This window comes from Serinus canaria, chromosome 3 (genome assembly GCF_022539315.1).
Source record: "Serinus canaria isolate serCan28SL12 chromosome 3, serCan2020, whole genome shotgun sequence".
Taxonomy (NCBI): domain Eukaryota; kingdom Metazoa; phylum Chordata; class Aves; order Passeriformes; family Fringillidae; genus Serinus; species Serinus canaria.
This window is the reverse complement of record NC_066316.1, coordinates 87,319,340-87,335,329: the sequence shown is the minus strand read 5'-3', so window position 1 is coordinate 87,335,329 and position 15,990 is coordinate 87,319,340. Positions and strand designations below refer to the sequence as shown.

At 36.8% G+C, this 15,990-nt stretch overlaps 1 protein-coding gene across 2 annotated transcripts in view; it reads right to left on the bottom strand.

Annotated features, from left to right (window-relative positions):
* Positions 1 to 209: 209 nt before the first annotated feature.
* LGSN (lengsin, lens protein with glutamine synthetase domain) overlaps positions 210 to 15,990 on the bottom strand; it is a 56,020-nt gene continuing 40,239 nt past the window's right edge. For both annotated transcript variants that reach the window (XM_030236317.2, XM_009094398.4), the window contains 3 exons: positions 12,394 to 13,390; positions 3,166 to 3,344; positions 210 to 1,574 (listed from right to left, as the gene is read on the bottom strand). In XM_030236317.2, the coding sequence (XP_030092177.1) occupies positions 375 to 1,574; positions 3,166 to 3,344; positions 12,394 to 13,390 (2,376 nt within the window). In that variant the 3' untranslated portion in view covers positions 210 to 374. The remainder of the gene's footprint in view (positions 1,575 to 3,165; positions 3,345 to 12,393; positions 13,391 to 15,990) is intronic.

Genomic DNA, 15,990 nt, shown 5'->3' with positions numbered 1-15,990 from the left:
TAAACCCCACTCCTCATCACTGTCCCCATTACTCCCATTTTTCTGCATGTTATACAGTCCTGTTAGAGTTGTGCAGTTGCTCTTCTTCTCCATTTCACCTTCTCTTTTCTTCTTTTCACCAGCAGGCTTGTCCAAAAAAAACCTCCAAAAAACCATTTTTTTAAGAGCTTGTTAATGTTATTTCATTAATATAACAGCTTTGTGCTGCCATGAATATATATGGAAAATTAAGTGTAATTACCATGTACTATGCAAAGAAGGGGGGCAAATCCCAACACATTAAAACATTTTAAAATATATTTAAAACTAATTTAAAGAATCTGAGCCATTCACTGTATGCTTTTACACAGCACCACTACAGAAGAGTGCTCTGTCTAAATAAAATATCCCAGGCATTTATTCCTTTCACTATCCATTTCTTCAGTTTCTAACTCATAATGTTTCATGGCAACAAAGTATCTGATAAAAGTTTCGCCTAATGCTTCCTTAATGCACGAATCTTTCTCCAGTGCAACCAGAGCATCTTCTAGTTTCAGAGGGATAGACGAGTGTTTCAGATCACCGGTGTGATTTTCCTCTTCAAGCATATCATCATACCTGAGTCCTCTCTTCACTCCATCCAGACCTGCAGCAATAGTAGCAGCAAGGACCAGGTATGGGTTTGCTGCAGCAGAACTTAATTTATTCTCTATGTAAGTGCCTTTTCCACCATGGCATTTGACATTAAAGGCACAGCTGTTATCATTATATGCCCATTTTGCATTTACAGTCTCTTTTGATTCTTTACTGTACTTAGAATAAGACTTGCGGCAGCTGGTGGTAGGAGCCATCAAGCAGCTGATAGCTGCCGTGTGTGCCAAGAGACCTGACAACCAGTTTTTTCCAAGCTCTGAGAGCTCCTCAACTCCATAACCAGCAGAAAACAAATTCTTCTGGCCATTCAGATCCCACAGGCTGTGTGATAGAGCCCCTGAATTGTAGAATCCTGATTCTGAGAAAAAGCTAGCCACATAGTTATACTTCTTAGCCACCTCTTTAAGGCCCGTTCTAAATGTGAAGGCACTGTCAGCTGCATCTAGGCCAAACGCTGGATGAAAAGTGATCTCCATTTGCCCAGGCCCACTGGAAGAAGAAAAGCTTTCAATGTTGGCACCAGCATAATACATTCCTTCAATGAGCTCCTGAATAAAAGTCTGGTCATGGTTATTTAGTATCGTGGCTGCAGGAAAGGATATTGTTTTTGAATTTACAACCTCAGTAATGCCATAAATACAAAATTCATAAGTGAATGCAGAGTGCAAAGAAAAGCCATTGTCCTGAAGCTGGCTCAGCTGTTTCTTGGCAATATGCCTTGGAGAGGTCATTAGTGGGGTGCCCAGCACAGTGAAGGAATCACATATCACTCTTGCAGTCTGCTCAGTCCAGGGTAGAATTCGAAATGTTGATAAATCAGGGTTCAGAATTATGTCACAATTGAAATTGGTTGCATTTATGTAATCTAATTCATTATCTTTAGGATTCAGCGTCAGTTCAAGGTAACTTCTGGGCATGGCAATACCATGAATTGCTTTCTCCTAAACACGGAGCAGAATGACATATTACCAAACCAGAAAACAGCTCAACGGTATTTTTATGTATGTAAAAGACATAAAATTCAAATTCTCAGGTACAATGGTATTTTTGTAAAAGAACACTAAAATGCAGTGATCACTGATGAGAAGGGTAAGAGCCAGTTGCTGTGTCTTTATAAAGCAGAACAACTTTCTGCAAGACTGGTATGAAAACTGTGACATCAATGATCATTTTTTAAATTTCCATAAAGGACAAAAAAAATTGTTCAACACTTTTCTTGCATAGTGCTTATATAATTATGGGTATCACCAGTTAGGTGCACACTTTTCAAGTCAGACTTTAGTCTATTTAGCTACCATTTTTTTTCATAGACCCAAGTGACCACACGAGACTGATATCAATTCAATTCAGGCTGTAACTTCTCTTTAAATACTGTTTTTCAGATGCAACATTTAACAGAAAAATCTCACTTTCTAGACTTGAAATGCTTGGGGCAAAACACAGGGAACCACTTGCAGGTGAGAAAGTATAATTATGAATTTTTCTTCTCCATTTGAACAGAAAGTTTCAACTGATGAAAATGAAATGCAGGTAAGATCCCTAGGAAGGATCATCTACCTTCAATCAAGCACCTTTACAACTTCCCTTATGATCAAATATTTTTCTGATGGAAGCTGCAATTAGGTCAAGTTCTAACATGTGAAATTTGGCTCATATTTACATCTTACCTTTATTCTTCTAAGGGAAAAAATTGCCATTTGTGTGAGCAGAGGAGACAGAACAAACCCAGAAAGGGGAAAGCTCAGAACTGAAAATAGCCAATTCTGCATTTTCATTTGGAAACTGCATATGGTGGCTTCTCTTAATATGAATGAATGAATGAATGAATGAATGAATGAATGAATGAATGAATGAATGAATGAATGAATGGATTCTTCTTTTAAACAGGTGGCAGTCAACAGTATCAATGTGTGACACCCATAACCAAAGCTGCAGACTCAGATGAACCCTGCTCCAAGATGTCTAAGCTATCCCTTCGGCACTGAAAAAGGTGTCAAAGGTGACTGCCCCATAGTAGTACTTCTCCCTCCTGGAACACTGCTACCTAATTAGATTTTTATTTCCTGAATCATTACTATGGCAAATATTTCACTTAAATCATTATGCAACTCAGTGATATTTTCCTATCTTATTGATAATTATGATATTTCTCATAACTAAAATTATTTTATTTTTAGTCATTTTATTTCTTTCAGTGTTTACTCCTTTCTTTTTTGCAATTTAGAAATGTTTGGCAAACTAAAATTATTATAATGTGTTGAATCTGAAAAGATATTTCTGAGGGAAGAGATAATTAGAACTTCAAAGAACTGAAATTATTGGCCTTATCTAATTAGATTACTATTTGGAGGAAAAGATGAATAAATGATTGCAGTGATGAAAGAAGTCTAGATCCTTTGGGAACATGAGCAAGGGGAGGGTACAGATAATTTGTTCTAAGTTGGAGTTGCTGCCTGCAGTATGAAAAAAAATATAATTAAAGGATGGGGGCATGAAAACACATAAAGGTACAACTAGAAACCAAAAACTTACTTGAAAAAATCGAGAAGGAACATTCTTTGATCTTGAAACACCGTGGAGGTCTATTGATTCAAATCTGACAAACTGCACGTTGTCCCTGGCCATCTGCTGCTTAATAAATTCAATATGAGAGAACAGGTAAAGGAGAGTTGGGTTTCCAAAGCCGTTTACGTCAGGGTCTCTGTTGAATGCTAGAAATGAACAGGAGTGGTCACGTCAAACAAAATAATGAATGCAGGAATAAGGCTCTCCTAAAAAGTGCAACAGTAGGAAATTGTGGCATGGGATGTAAAAACAGAAATGACAAAAAAGATATGGATCATGAAAGAGTTTTGCAAATAAACACACATATTTTTTCCTGACATGCTGTATAAAATCCCTTGATTTTTGGAATGGTCTGTAATTTAAGCTCTTTTTCAAGTTAAGAAGAGAACATGTGGTAAAACCAGGAATTTATTAAGTTTGTTGAGGGTTTTTAGGAGCAAAAGCAGTAACTGGATACCTATTTCCCACTGAAAACTGACAAAATATAGGTGCTGTTTCTTCAATGGCTTTGTAAAGTGTGTTGACACAGGAACATAAAAAAGGCACTTGTCTTCTACTGAACCTTTCTCGAGGCCTCTTGAGGAGGATTGCTTTCTTCTCCAGCACAGGCAGTGACTTTTAAGGGAAGTTGGGCATTTATACATTTGCTGTTATGGAGTCATCAACTGTATTGCAGAAGCTGTAGGGCACTGTAAACTTCTTGACATGAAGGCTGAGTATAACTTCTGTAGTGGAGCAGAGAGATGGGCACAGTAACTTCCTTTCTCCAACCTCAGTCTCTCAGCCTGCTTTTCTTTGGAGTATCTATGCGTTGTTTTTATTCAAGTTAAACTACGTAAGGCATTAACTTCCACTTGGTACAATAAACTAAAACAACTAAGAGTAAAATTTTATATTAACAGGCAAAAAATTGGGCAAAATATATTTCTTTTCACATTTCTGGGAGAAAAGTTTTCCGTTCCTCCTGAGGATGTATGCAGATGAATTTTTGCCAAAATTTCAAATCCACACTGAAAGATCAGTGATAGAAAGCATTCACCACCAACCTTCAGGTGGAAGTTTAAAGCTTCATGCTGAGGCACTCTTAAGGTTGGTGGGAGCAATCCTAATCTCTCCAGGAGCAAAGTACCCAAACTAGAGCAGACCTCTAGCAGGAGCCAGCAGGCACAAACACAGCTTTTTGATCTCTCCTTTGGGGCAAGTAGGACAGTCAGTTGCAAGGCTTTAAGGAGGCTCACCAGCTGGCCTAGCACAAGGCTGTCAGATTATTCCCTGAGAAGGCCACAATTTCATCTGTAGTCACAGACTTCTCAGAATCTTTGAGTATTACTGGAGCACCCTCCAGCTTAGATGGCAAGGAGGATACTTTAGGTCAGACAAGTAAGAAAAAGTTAAGCAATAACAGCTTCCTGAGGAAAGACAGGTGAAAGCACAGAACAAAATATAAATAAATATGAGAACAGAGAAAAAATTGAACAGAAAGAAAATAATCTTGTCACATTCACTTCTCTTCATGACTTCTTTCTCTTTGGCCTGTTTCAGCTCTAAATTCCTTATGGAAATAGCTTTTTTCATCCCCCCGCAATGTCTTCTCTAAGCACTGGGGCAATTTGCCCTTTAAAAGATGAATATTAAACAATGAAGTCCTGTTTAAATGTTTTGTGCAACACTCACTCTGTTGCAGTTGCTGCCAAAACAAAAGAGCAAGCAGGGAGGACTACCCTTGCCTTCTCTATGCCACCAAGTTTTTTGAATATCACTTCAGTCATCCTGTCACATTGTTTTACAACATATGGGTTTACTGGCATTTACCAGATTTGACATTTTATGAACATGACCAATATTCAGATATTTATTAAGAGGTATAAACTGTGGCTGCTTAATAGTTAAACAGAACTTTAAAAGATTATTAAAATTTTCTTAAAGTTTATATCAAGAGAAGTTTTTTTTTTTTACTCCAGGGACAGAAATCTGAGGCTTTTACTTTTAAAGCAGTGCTCAATGCCTTATTTTTTACTTTTAATTTCCTTGGCAAAGATGGTAAACATTTCCTGTCAACCACCTGTCACACTGAGATTTTTATGTCTTTGCATTGTTCAAAGTAAGGACTGGCTGACAGCCCTTGACATCAGTCAACTTTTAATGTAAATTTTGCAAGTATTTCTTAAAATGTCCTGAAATGTTGTCTGTTAAATTTTCATCTACTGAATAAATATTTTTAAGGTAAAAATATAGAAATCATGAGAAAAAAGCAAGTGTAATTCTGATCCAATTAATTCTTTTAAACAGTATTCCTGAGAGATATATATTCTACAAATCAGTATCTGAGAAAATATGTCATATTATTGATGCATAAATTCATTTTTAAAGTACAGCTACATATATACTTAATTTAAACATCTGCCAATGGTGGATGATTTTCCAAATTTTATATATCTGTGTCTGCAAGCTAAAGTTATTTAAATAAATACATAATTCCATATGTGAACAAACGTTAGCAGGAAACTCATAAACATATAATCTTTCTAAAGAGCACTAAGGAAGAAAAAATTAATTACTAAAGAAGCAAGAATTTGTCCTCTCCAGTTAGACTTTTACAATCAAATATATATATTTTTAAATTATGAAAATAAATTGTATATATTGGTCTAGTATTAGTCTAGAATTAATCTACATACCCATGTAAACACCCCGCTAGTCAAAAGACACTTATTCATCTACAAGAGCTTTTTCCAAAATCTCTTAGAATCAACAGAAACAGTCATGCAACCTTCACACACTTTTTAGAGTTCATCTTTTACATCATTTTAAGTTAGCTTTCTCATTGAAATAATGTTTCTGTAAATTGTAAGATAGATAAAAATTTTACCTCTGGTGGATTTTGGAAATATGTCAGGAGATTTTTTTCTTAAGTAATAATTAGTGAATAACTACTAGCTGCTCACTTTTCTACTGCATAGGACTCAAAATATATTTTCTTGGTAGACACTAAATAAATCACTGTCAAACTACATCCATGATTCTAACAATGATTAAAGTTTGGAAAAGTATAGTAGGGAACTGAGTGCTCTGTCTTTACACAGTTCATACAGTCATTATCCAGAGCATTAGCTACGAGAGGTAAAGTAGCTAAAACATATTTGACAGGCCTAGCTGATTTAGAATCACAGTCTAAAAATTTACATTCTACTAAGGGAGTATTCTGCACACAAGTGTAACTTTTTCTCTAGGTTTCTGAGTGCCTAGAAATAAGGGCATTTCCTTTTTGTTTCAGAAAATCTTGTAAAGAAACATGTAAATTCAATGAGATGCTCAAATTTTGTTCATCTTTTCATTTTAAAAATCAAATTAAAATATCCAAACTGGCCATCTTTCTTTAAGCAAATCATTAAATATCTACGTCAGTTTGGGAGGACACAGGAAAGAACAAAATGTCTGCTTGTTTATGGTTCTCTCTGCATTTCCCATTTAAGTTACCACTCAGAAACAATTGGTAATGTTCCTATTTCTACCATAATTAGTACTAAATATCTACAATTACAAACTATCTTCGCATATTTAAAACATATTAGTTGCACAAAATTTAAAATATTACTAATATTATTATTAATAACAATATTAGCAGAAGAGGGGTGCCATTCTTAGATTATTAATATTTAAATAATCCAGTTTGCTACGAGCAGCTAGGGAAAATAGTTGACATCAGCTTTCCTTTCTCAGCAACAAAAAAATGCCAAAACAGAAGACATTGATCTGCAACGTGCACTCTCTCATTTTCAACTTGTTAAAGGGCATTAAACCACACTACAACTCAAGTAAAGAGTTTCTCAGTTCTAGAAGAGGCTACTATGTTAGAAATCTAACACAGGATGCTCTGAAGATCTACATTTGACCCTCTTTACAAAAGCAGACACCTTGTGTTGACAGTACTCACTAGAAATGACTCCCACTGGGTAATCACACAATTACACTCTTCCAAATCCTATGGAAATTACTGTCAGAACCAGTTTAAACTTATCTGCTCTTCCTTAGAGTGCACTGGTTTGTATAGTTAAGAACAGCCAGTTTACTTTTTTTACACAGCATGGTATTTACTGTTCTCACTTTTGCCTTCAAACATTACCTACCTTTATTTCTCAAACCTTATATGACAGCTTTTCCTTCAGCTGATATAGTTCTTATTGCTACTTTTCTATTCCCATCTGTTTTTTTGACATGGTAAGTAGACATGAGTTGCATTTGAATGCTCTATTGGTGTAAACAGGGATCAGAAGCATGTTAGTTTGAAAAAATACACAATTTCCATTTCTTTCTCACCTAAAAAAAGTTTCACCAAAACCATTTACTGATTTGATTTCTGCAGTAAAGCACATAAAAAGTTGTTTCCTACTTTGTATTTTAACTCCCCTATGAGACTGTTAACAGGGGAATAAATATGCAAGCCGATTAGAAACTCTCAAAGGACACGAGACAGTAAAAATATTCCCCCATCTATTTGACAGTGAAACTTTAAACTCATTTTTTCCCATTCTATTTTTAGTGTGCTTTCTTTTTTAAACTTAATTGAAAAGCAGGCCTTTTACTGGCATGACCATGGAGAAGCTCAGCTTTTCCTTGAGTTCTATAGCTAATTTAGAGACTGACATATAGCTTCAATCAGCCTCAAATCATTCTTTCTGAACTGTATGGCAACAAGCCAGCCTCTCAGAGAAAATGCATCTTCAAGAGTCAAATGCAAAGTATATTTTTATCTCTCAATAATTCAAAGATGAAAAAAATACCCTATATTTTTCTACATTCCAATATATTTTATATAATATGTGCAGTGAGTAAGAAAATCATAACAGTTGTGTACAAAATTTAGAAGATTTGCAAACAATATGTGCAGGTGTCTGAAAGAAATTAAAGTTATGTAATACCCAACAGAATTACCTAACTGATAATCCTAAAGAAGATTAAACTACACTGGCCTATCTTTCTTCAAAATCAAAAAGCAAATTTAGATTTATGGAAGAATCATTGAGCAAAGTAGCATGAACCAAGGCATACACTGTTGCAAACTGGGAAGTCCCTACTGGTCTAAAAATATTTGTCCTAATTTAAAAAAAATCAGGAGAATCATAGAACAGTTTGGGTTGAAAGAAGCCTTAGAGATCATCTAGTTCCAGTGCCTATGCCGCAGGCAAGGACACCTTCCACTAGACCAGGTTATTAAAATCTCCATCCAGCCAGGCCTTGAACACTTTCAGGATGAGAGAGAGCACTATGCTCAATGGAAAGAGGAGTTAATTAGGGAAGAGACTTTGTACAGTATTGAAGGTAAGGACTAAACTTTTCATGAACATGTTGTAGAAGGAGAGGCAGCCATAACCAGCAAAGAATGCATTTCCCTTACATAAGGTCCAATCTAACAATTTTTGCAACTTTTAACTATTACTGTGAAGAAAGCAAGCATCTCCACTGGGTGGGAAGGGTTACTGTCAGAATACACCTCCTTCTCACACCGAGTCATGCCATGACTAGCTTACAACGAATGCCAGAGACAGATGAGTTGACTCTCAGCTGAAAGAGGACAAGATAGATCAGAAAGACTGGGTGGAAGTCCGGTCTGAGCATTTTTCTTTTATATAGATTAAGAGGAAAAATGGGAAATCATGCAGAGTCATAGAGGAGGAAGATTTCATCTAGTAGTATGGAAGATAAAGGACTAAAGATTTTTTGGTAGTTTTGCTTTGTTCTTAGAGGTTTTAGGTAAAAAAGAAATGGTCAGTTGTATACAGCTTAGTTCATAAAGAAAAGGAAAGAAAAAGACAACAATTTTTTTTTTTTTCAACAGAAAAGAAGGGCGACCAAGAGGGTTTAGAAAGGAGCTGAACTTCAGCCTTGCTATACTCCAAGTCAGTTCAAAACATAGAAAAAGAGAGAAAAATGTTGTTGAACCACAGGTAAGGCGTGAGGAAAGAACATGAAGGAACAGTATATCTTTGGTTCTTCACTTTAGGAGAGCTGCAAGAATGGCGCAGTTTGTGTAAAATACAAAGTGGAAAAGGGCACCAAGTGAAAAAGACAGTCCTAAGTCCCAAAGTAAGACATTGCTATGCTGCAGGAATTACAGCAGAGGCAGTGACTATGAAGTGGCCACTTATATCCCCTGATTGTCCACCTACAGCTCCCAAAGAGTCTCCATTTCTATTTCCTTGTGTCTGACTGGATTTACTAAGCAGAATCAGTGGGGGCAGGCACATCTCCACCAGGTGAGCACAGAGGACAGTGAAACCACATGGGGAGTTGAAATTTGGTTCAGACTGTATGAGCAAAGTTTTCTATGTCAATGGAGAGAAAAGCCTAGGCTATTTCTTTGCTGAAGGATTCATAATTCTGTCCCTAAATATCAGATAGCATCATTTGTTAGCGCCTCATTATTAAAAAGAAGAGCTTTGAACGAGTCAAGAGTAAGAAATTAGGGTATTGTTGTAGTAGAAAGCAAGATTTCTTGTAGGATTGATGAAATCCACTTCTAAGTATGGAAGCCTGCTAATATCTTCTTGATGTGATTTTCTTTAAAAAGCTAAGCTAACAAAGGAACTTAGTGTTTGGGATCAGCAGGTGATTCTTGAAACATTCAGACCGTCTTGTGCACTTGAAATTTCAACAGTCTCTAGGTAGCCACTGGTGCCTGCAGCCATAGCTGAAACATATTTTCTTTCTTCAGTTTCCTCTCAAGCTGTTCTTGATCTCATGTTGGCCATATTTACATGGCCATATACTTGGCAAATTCTCAAGAATATGAGTCCTGGTGAGAGGACCTGCTTCGGGAGCTGTTCTGGATGCCCAGCTACATGTTTTACCCTTTCTACTGCTGATCTCTAGAGACTGACCCATAACTCTGTCCTTTTATAACAATAAAGTATATTCCTGTTTTGACCATATCTCAGCACTGATTAGATCTGTAATATAACTTCTTGTAATTTTTCCAAACATTTGGGATGAAGTCTTCTGATTTGAGCAAGTTCAAATATTTGAAAACTTGCAAATGATTGGAGATTGTATTTCAGATCTACTCAAAGTCAAGGTATCTTTAGATCCAAGACTTCAGGCACTTTGGTAACTGAAATATTTAATATAATGTTTTAGTCCAAAAAATGAAAATATTTAGGATTTGATCTTATCAATCAATAAATTACCACAGGCAACAATGAAATACTGTTTATGCAAAGGCTTATTAAACAGTGCAGAAATTTATCTAGAACTTTCTCTTCTTCAGTTAAGTTACTGAATGTATTCAATGAAAATTAAATTGTGAACGCATACAGTTCTTATTAAGTAGAAACTATTTCTGTGCATTCCATTAACTAGTTGAAATGCACAGCGAGGCCTACAACTTGTTTGGTCAAAGCCAAATGGAATCCAAACCTCATGAAATTCCAAAATGTTTGATATTGAATACTTTTCTGAGGAGACAAAACAGTTTTCTCCCAGCTCCCCTCATAGTTACTTCTCACCTGTAGGTCTCCTACAGCCATCACTACCACGAGTCATACAGGGCAGGATCAATCCCAGGTAGCTTTAGGCATCCCAGAGTCAGACAAATGACCTAAACTAATCATCATGGGCTTCTTCCCCACCAAGTGAGAATATATGCCCACCTTCAGAGATCAATTTTTCATCCACCTCTAATACCTCTCTGCAGACAAAATGCCTCTTTTTACTGACTAGGTAATAAACTTGGATTAGCTACTTCATGTTGAGTGGTTACAACTGGGTTGAAATCTCCCTGTGGAATCTACAATTAATGTCATCAGTTCCCTCTGCCTTGTAAGTGGTGTTATGACAAAGAATAATTAGTCCTATGTTTTAAAATACACATGCTGGTTTTGCAGACAATGAGAATACAGTAGTGTTAAAATTTTGATAATGAATTTTGCTAGCCTTTAACAATGTGCAAAACAACGTAGTCTGGAAAGGGAATAGCATCAAGCATAGGCTGAGAAATAATCTTCTAAACTTTTTATTCTAATGGACATGAATAGAGAGTGGTTCTAGTGTGAAGTATTTTTTCAAAGCTTTGTATTTCTCATGCAGTGCCTTGAGTGAACACTGATACTGTTCATGGCTTTCTTTTTCAGACTTGTTCAAACTGGGTAATACAAAATGTCTGCCAAGAAATCCTGCTGCAGCTAATAACAACTGACATGTTCAAATTGTCTGTTTTCACGGTATCCATAGCAGGGTTTCTATCTGTCTGTCAGGAGGCTTGAAAAAAGCAGAATAAATATTATTTTAAATATTTAATCGCTATTATATTTTCTTATGTAGTTAATGATGGATAAAGTATTTTATCAATAAAGAGATTCATATTTCTTGTATTAGCAAGAAAAGTCAAAAGGCAAGATATCTGTCCTGGAAAGCTGATCATGTGATCTGGGACTGATGCTCATGGAAATGTATTAATCTCATATTCATACAACTGACAAACTGGTGTTTTTGTTCTTCCTGGAAACAGAACAACAAACTGTTCAAGCCCATTACACTATCACAGCTAATAATAGTTTTCAGTTTGTTGATCCAGCTAGCCCAGAAGCTTTTACAAAGAAATCAAAGCCTATTAGTAGCAATTAATTGTCTCTACAAACACTTCCAAAATGGACTTAGGAACAGCATGAAAATAAGTGGAAGTTCTCTCTGCCTCATTTGCTTTTTTTCCCCTATAATTTGCAAGAGATGTTTTTGTGTTCCAGTCCTCTCACAAGACAAATAATTGAAAACACCATTCCTATATGGGAACAATTTCTACTGCTGGATATGTTTTTTAAAAAAATAAACTTTAAGAAATGCAGATGCCATCAGAGCTTTGCAGTATGTAGCAGAATTTTGGGAAATGCTGCCTGCACTCAGTTTAAATGAGGAAATATTTTAGTTTTAGCGAAAAAGGCATGACCACTTGCATGTGAAAGATTTTGGCAGGCAGTTGGGCTTTATAAATGCCTTGCTTTAAAAAAAAAAAAAAAAGAAAAAAATTAAAAATCAGCATAGATGTAGAGCACAATATCCAATCCATCCGGATCACACAGAAACCACAGGTGTCACTTCTCTCATGCACTGGCTCTGACTTAAATTTGCAGCTTAGCAAAGCACCACAGAACAACAGGAGCATTTTCTTTAAGGGGAGAGCAGGTGATGTTTAAGCACCCTTACCGTCGAGGCCTGGGGAGGAGTCAAACTGCACCTCAGGAGCTGTGCTGTCTGCAGGTGTAGGAGCTGCTGGAAGTCCCAGAATAAGATGACCCAGATCGCTTCCCGCTGGTTGCTGCTGATCAGAGCCAGCAGAGCTGAGGACCAGGACGGTTTTGCTCTGTTGCCCCATTCCCTCCTTGTGGAAGCTGAGATACTTTTGCTTTTCCTCTCCAAAATGGGGACTAAAAGTCTGAAAGGGCCGGCTCTGCTTGTCAGCAGCTTTCTCCCAGGGTTTCAAATTTTTCTGAGCAAAAGTGACGCCTGCCTTGCCACAGAAATTGGGCCCATGAGAAGGCAGATGACCTTCACTTAGCAGGTTTTTCAACTCTTGTAGACTTTGTTTAGAAATGCCAGGTGCCCCCTTGAAGGACTCGCCAGTTTGGCTCCCTGGCATGGATGTAGCACTTCCCAGGGAGCCCATCTTTGTCACATGAAGCTTGACAATGCTCTCTTCCATCCCACCCCGTTCTTCTGGCTTACTCCCTGCCTGCTTACTGTGCTGCTCCCTCTGCACTGCCTCTGTGCAGCCACGTTTCTCTGCAGCCCTCACAGGCTGAACACTCGTGGGCAGCTTCATCTGAGCTGCTGTGTCTGTTTCCTCATGCATTTTTCCTAATATGCTTTTCCCAGTATCAGCATATTCCTGGGTTTCTCGTGCTTCTCCACACCTGTCTTCTTTACCATCGCTGCCAGAGTTGGAATTGTCGTGACCTCCTCTGTCCTTTTGTACTGCAGGAAAGGTAGTGGGGTTTTGGAGAGCCTGCTCTGATGGCAGCTCTGAGCAACCAGTGGTTCCTTTAAAGGCACAAGGGTCTGGGACTTTTGAGGTATGGGACAGTTCCATCTTCTCATATTCTAAAGGAGGAACATACTTTGTAGGACCTTTGATTCCCTTTTTCTTTCTGAAACCACATATATTGTTGCCATCAACTTCATCATTGTCACTTTCTGATGTGTTCTGTAACCAGCAATAAAATATACAACCAAATAACATGCATGAGTGACACAAACAAGGCAATGGAGCACTACCACCTGCTGCATTCACCTTGTAGTACTTCCACTACTTCTTGATGATGGAAGTCTCAGAAGTAAACACTTTTTTTGATCTTTAAAATATATCACAGAATTCTTTTTCTTATGTTTTAGAATAAAATTTGAGAGAACACCTTCATAATACTGCTCCTAGGCAGATTTAGTAGATTATAATACAAGACATACTTCATTGTGTTACATCATTTACCAAACGTGCCCTTCAAAGTTGAAAAAATGAATTTATATATATTCATGGTCATATTTATATATATTCATGGTCATATTTAAAGTATTTGTATTTATAAAGGAAATTTATTGCCCTGGAACAGAGAACACTGGCAATTCTTATGAGTGTGAGGATTGAAACTGGAAAATAAGCAGCTTTTAAATTAATTTCAGAACATAATTTGGACAAATAACTCAACTTTCAGAAGTGTTCAAAATGAAAAAAATCATATTTGGATGTTTAAACAGGAAAGAACCTCATATTTACCTTTATATATGACACTGATTTAGCTTATATTGTAGTGGTGGGAGCAGATTTTAAATGGATGTAAACCTGTGGAAACAGTGGAAAAAGGAGCTACAAAAAGTAATGTGCTTGCATTATCCCCAAATATATCATGTCTGGATCACTATCTCTCCTAAGTATCCTGATCCTACCTCAAGTGTGATTAATTTGATGGTGACAGGGAAAGGGACAGGAAATCAAAACCAGACACTTTCAAATTTAAAAAAATAGCACAGATTTCAATATTGTGAGTGATTGTCAAGATAGTGATTGAATTCTTCATCTCACAATGTCTTATAAAAGAGTTCCTAACTTAGTTTAACCAAAATCACTGCATAGCCAGTCACAAATTGTTATGTTACTAATGAATACCTACTCAAGTATGTGTTTAAGAGATATGAACACTCTTTGGCTGGCTTGGATTGGGCTCGAATTAGTATCTGTAAAAACACTGGGAAATCATGGGATATCCTCTGAATGAAACCATTTTTTACGTTTTCCACAAAGGAATAATGTGCACTCTCTCCAATTTATGGATTTCCAGAAGAAGGGATCTGCACAAAAGCACAGTGAAAAGTGCAAAGGCAAAAGTGATTTCTGTTGACAGACAAAAGCACATAGAAGGAAAGCCAGAAGCATCCAATGTGCATATGGAATGAAGCAGCTACATGGCCTATATAAGGTTCATTAATAACTCCCCTTTTTCACCGTACTGTTTTCCATCATTTTGTAATCAAAGGAGGTTCACGGCTTCTCTCCTAGTTGAATGCACAGGAATGTTTCCTCCCTCTCTCCCACCTGTCCCAAATTTCCACGACAGGCTGTACGTACAGCTGCTTTGGAGCTCACTGGGACCCTGCTGTTGGCGTGGCAGGCAGGTGGCCAGGAGCTCTGTGGGGAGGACCAACCCCTGACTCCCACTCACATATCCTGACAGGGACATGCCCGTGATGCCCACTTGCAATCTAACGCAGTGACTGGTGCATTCACAACAGAAGTCTTTTCCTAGCCCAGTTTTAGCACTCTGTGTTTAATGAACCCATTTCTTCATCCAAGGGCTTTGGTTTATTCCCATAACAGCCCACAAAATAGTTGTGTGTGTTGCTGATACCACTTCACATTCACCCATGAAGAATAGACCTAATTCTTACAGTTCTGTATCATTATGGAATAGAAACACAATAAAAAAAACTTTTTTGAAAAGAAAAGTGGACAAAACCAGATTGTAATTCAGAATTATAATTTTAATACTTTCCTTAGTAATACAAAAAGGGAATGAAGCTGGGGGAGAAACAGTAGGGGTGAAGGAACCAGGGTCTGCCAAATGGAAAAACAGAGGTCTTAAAATAAAACATTCATCATATTAAATTTGTAAAGAGGTAATATTTGCTTTTTGACAGAAAATAGAGAAGAGTTCCAGCTATGAAAGCTATAGTCACTAAAAAAAAAATCTATTATCATTAATTATCATTAATTTATGACAAATATTTGCTTTAATATCTTTTGTGGCAGAGGCTACCATCATCAAATTATCTTGATTTACAATTTATGGGGTTTTCAAAATTCTTTTGTTTCCTTGGAGTAACTCAAAACCAGTAACACAATCATAACACTATATGCATTTCTGCTTTATAGTGTATGCCGATAGCTATTGAAAATTTTAAAATTAGACAGAATTTTTCCCTGTTATCCATATTGTAGATCTCTGAAAAATATTCAGCAAAATGACTAAAGGAAAGTTGAGCTCATCTTTTGTTGTAACACCTCTACTTAAGTCAGGAAAAGGATTGTATGGATGTCAAAAGCAAAATGTCAGAAAGTTACTTCATATAACTAGCCATTCTAAAGGATTTCATGAACACAAGATACTATTCCCATACTATAATCCTTACCAAAACAAATTCTTTCTGAATAGGCATGAGCAGGATAAGGGTTGATCACTTGTATGTTTGTAAATGGAACTATTCTTTTGCAACAGACCATTAATAACTGATGTGTCTATAGCAGTTTGCAAA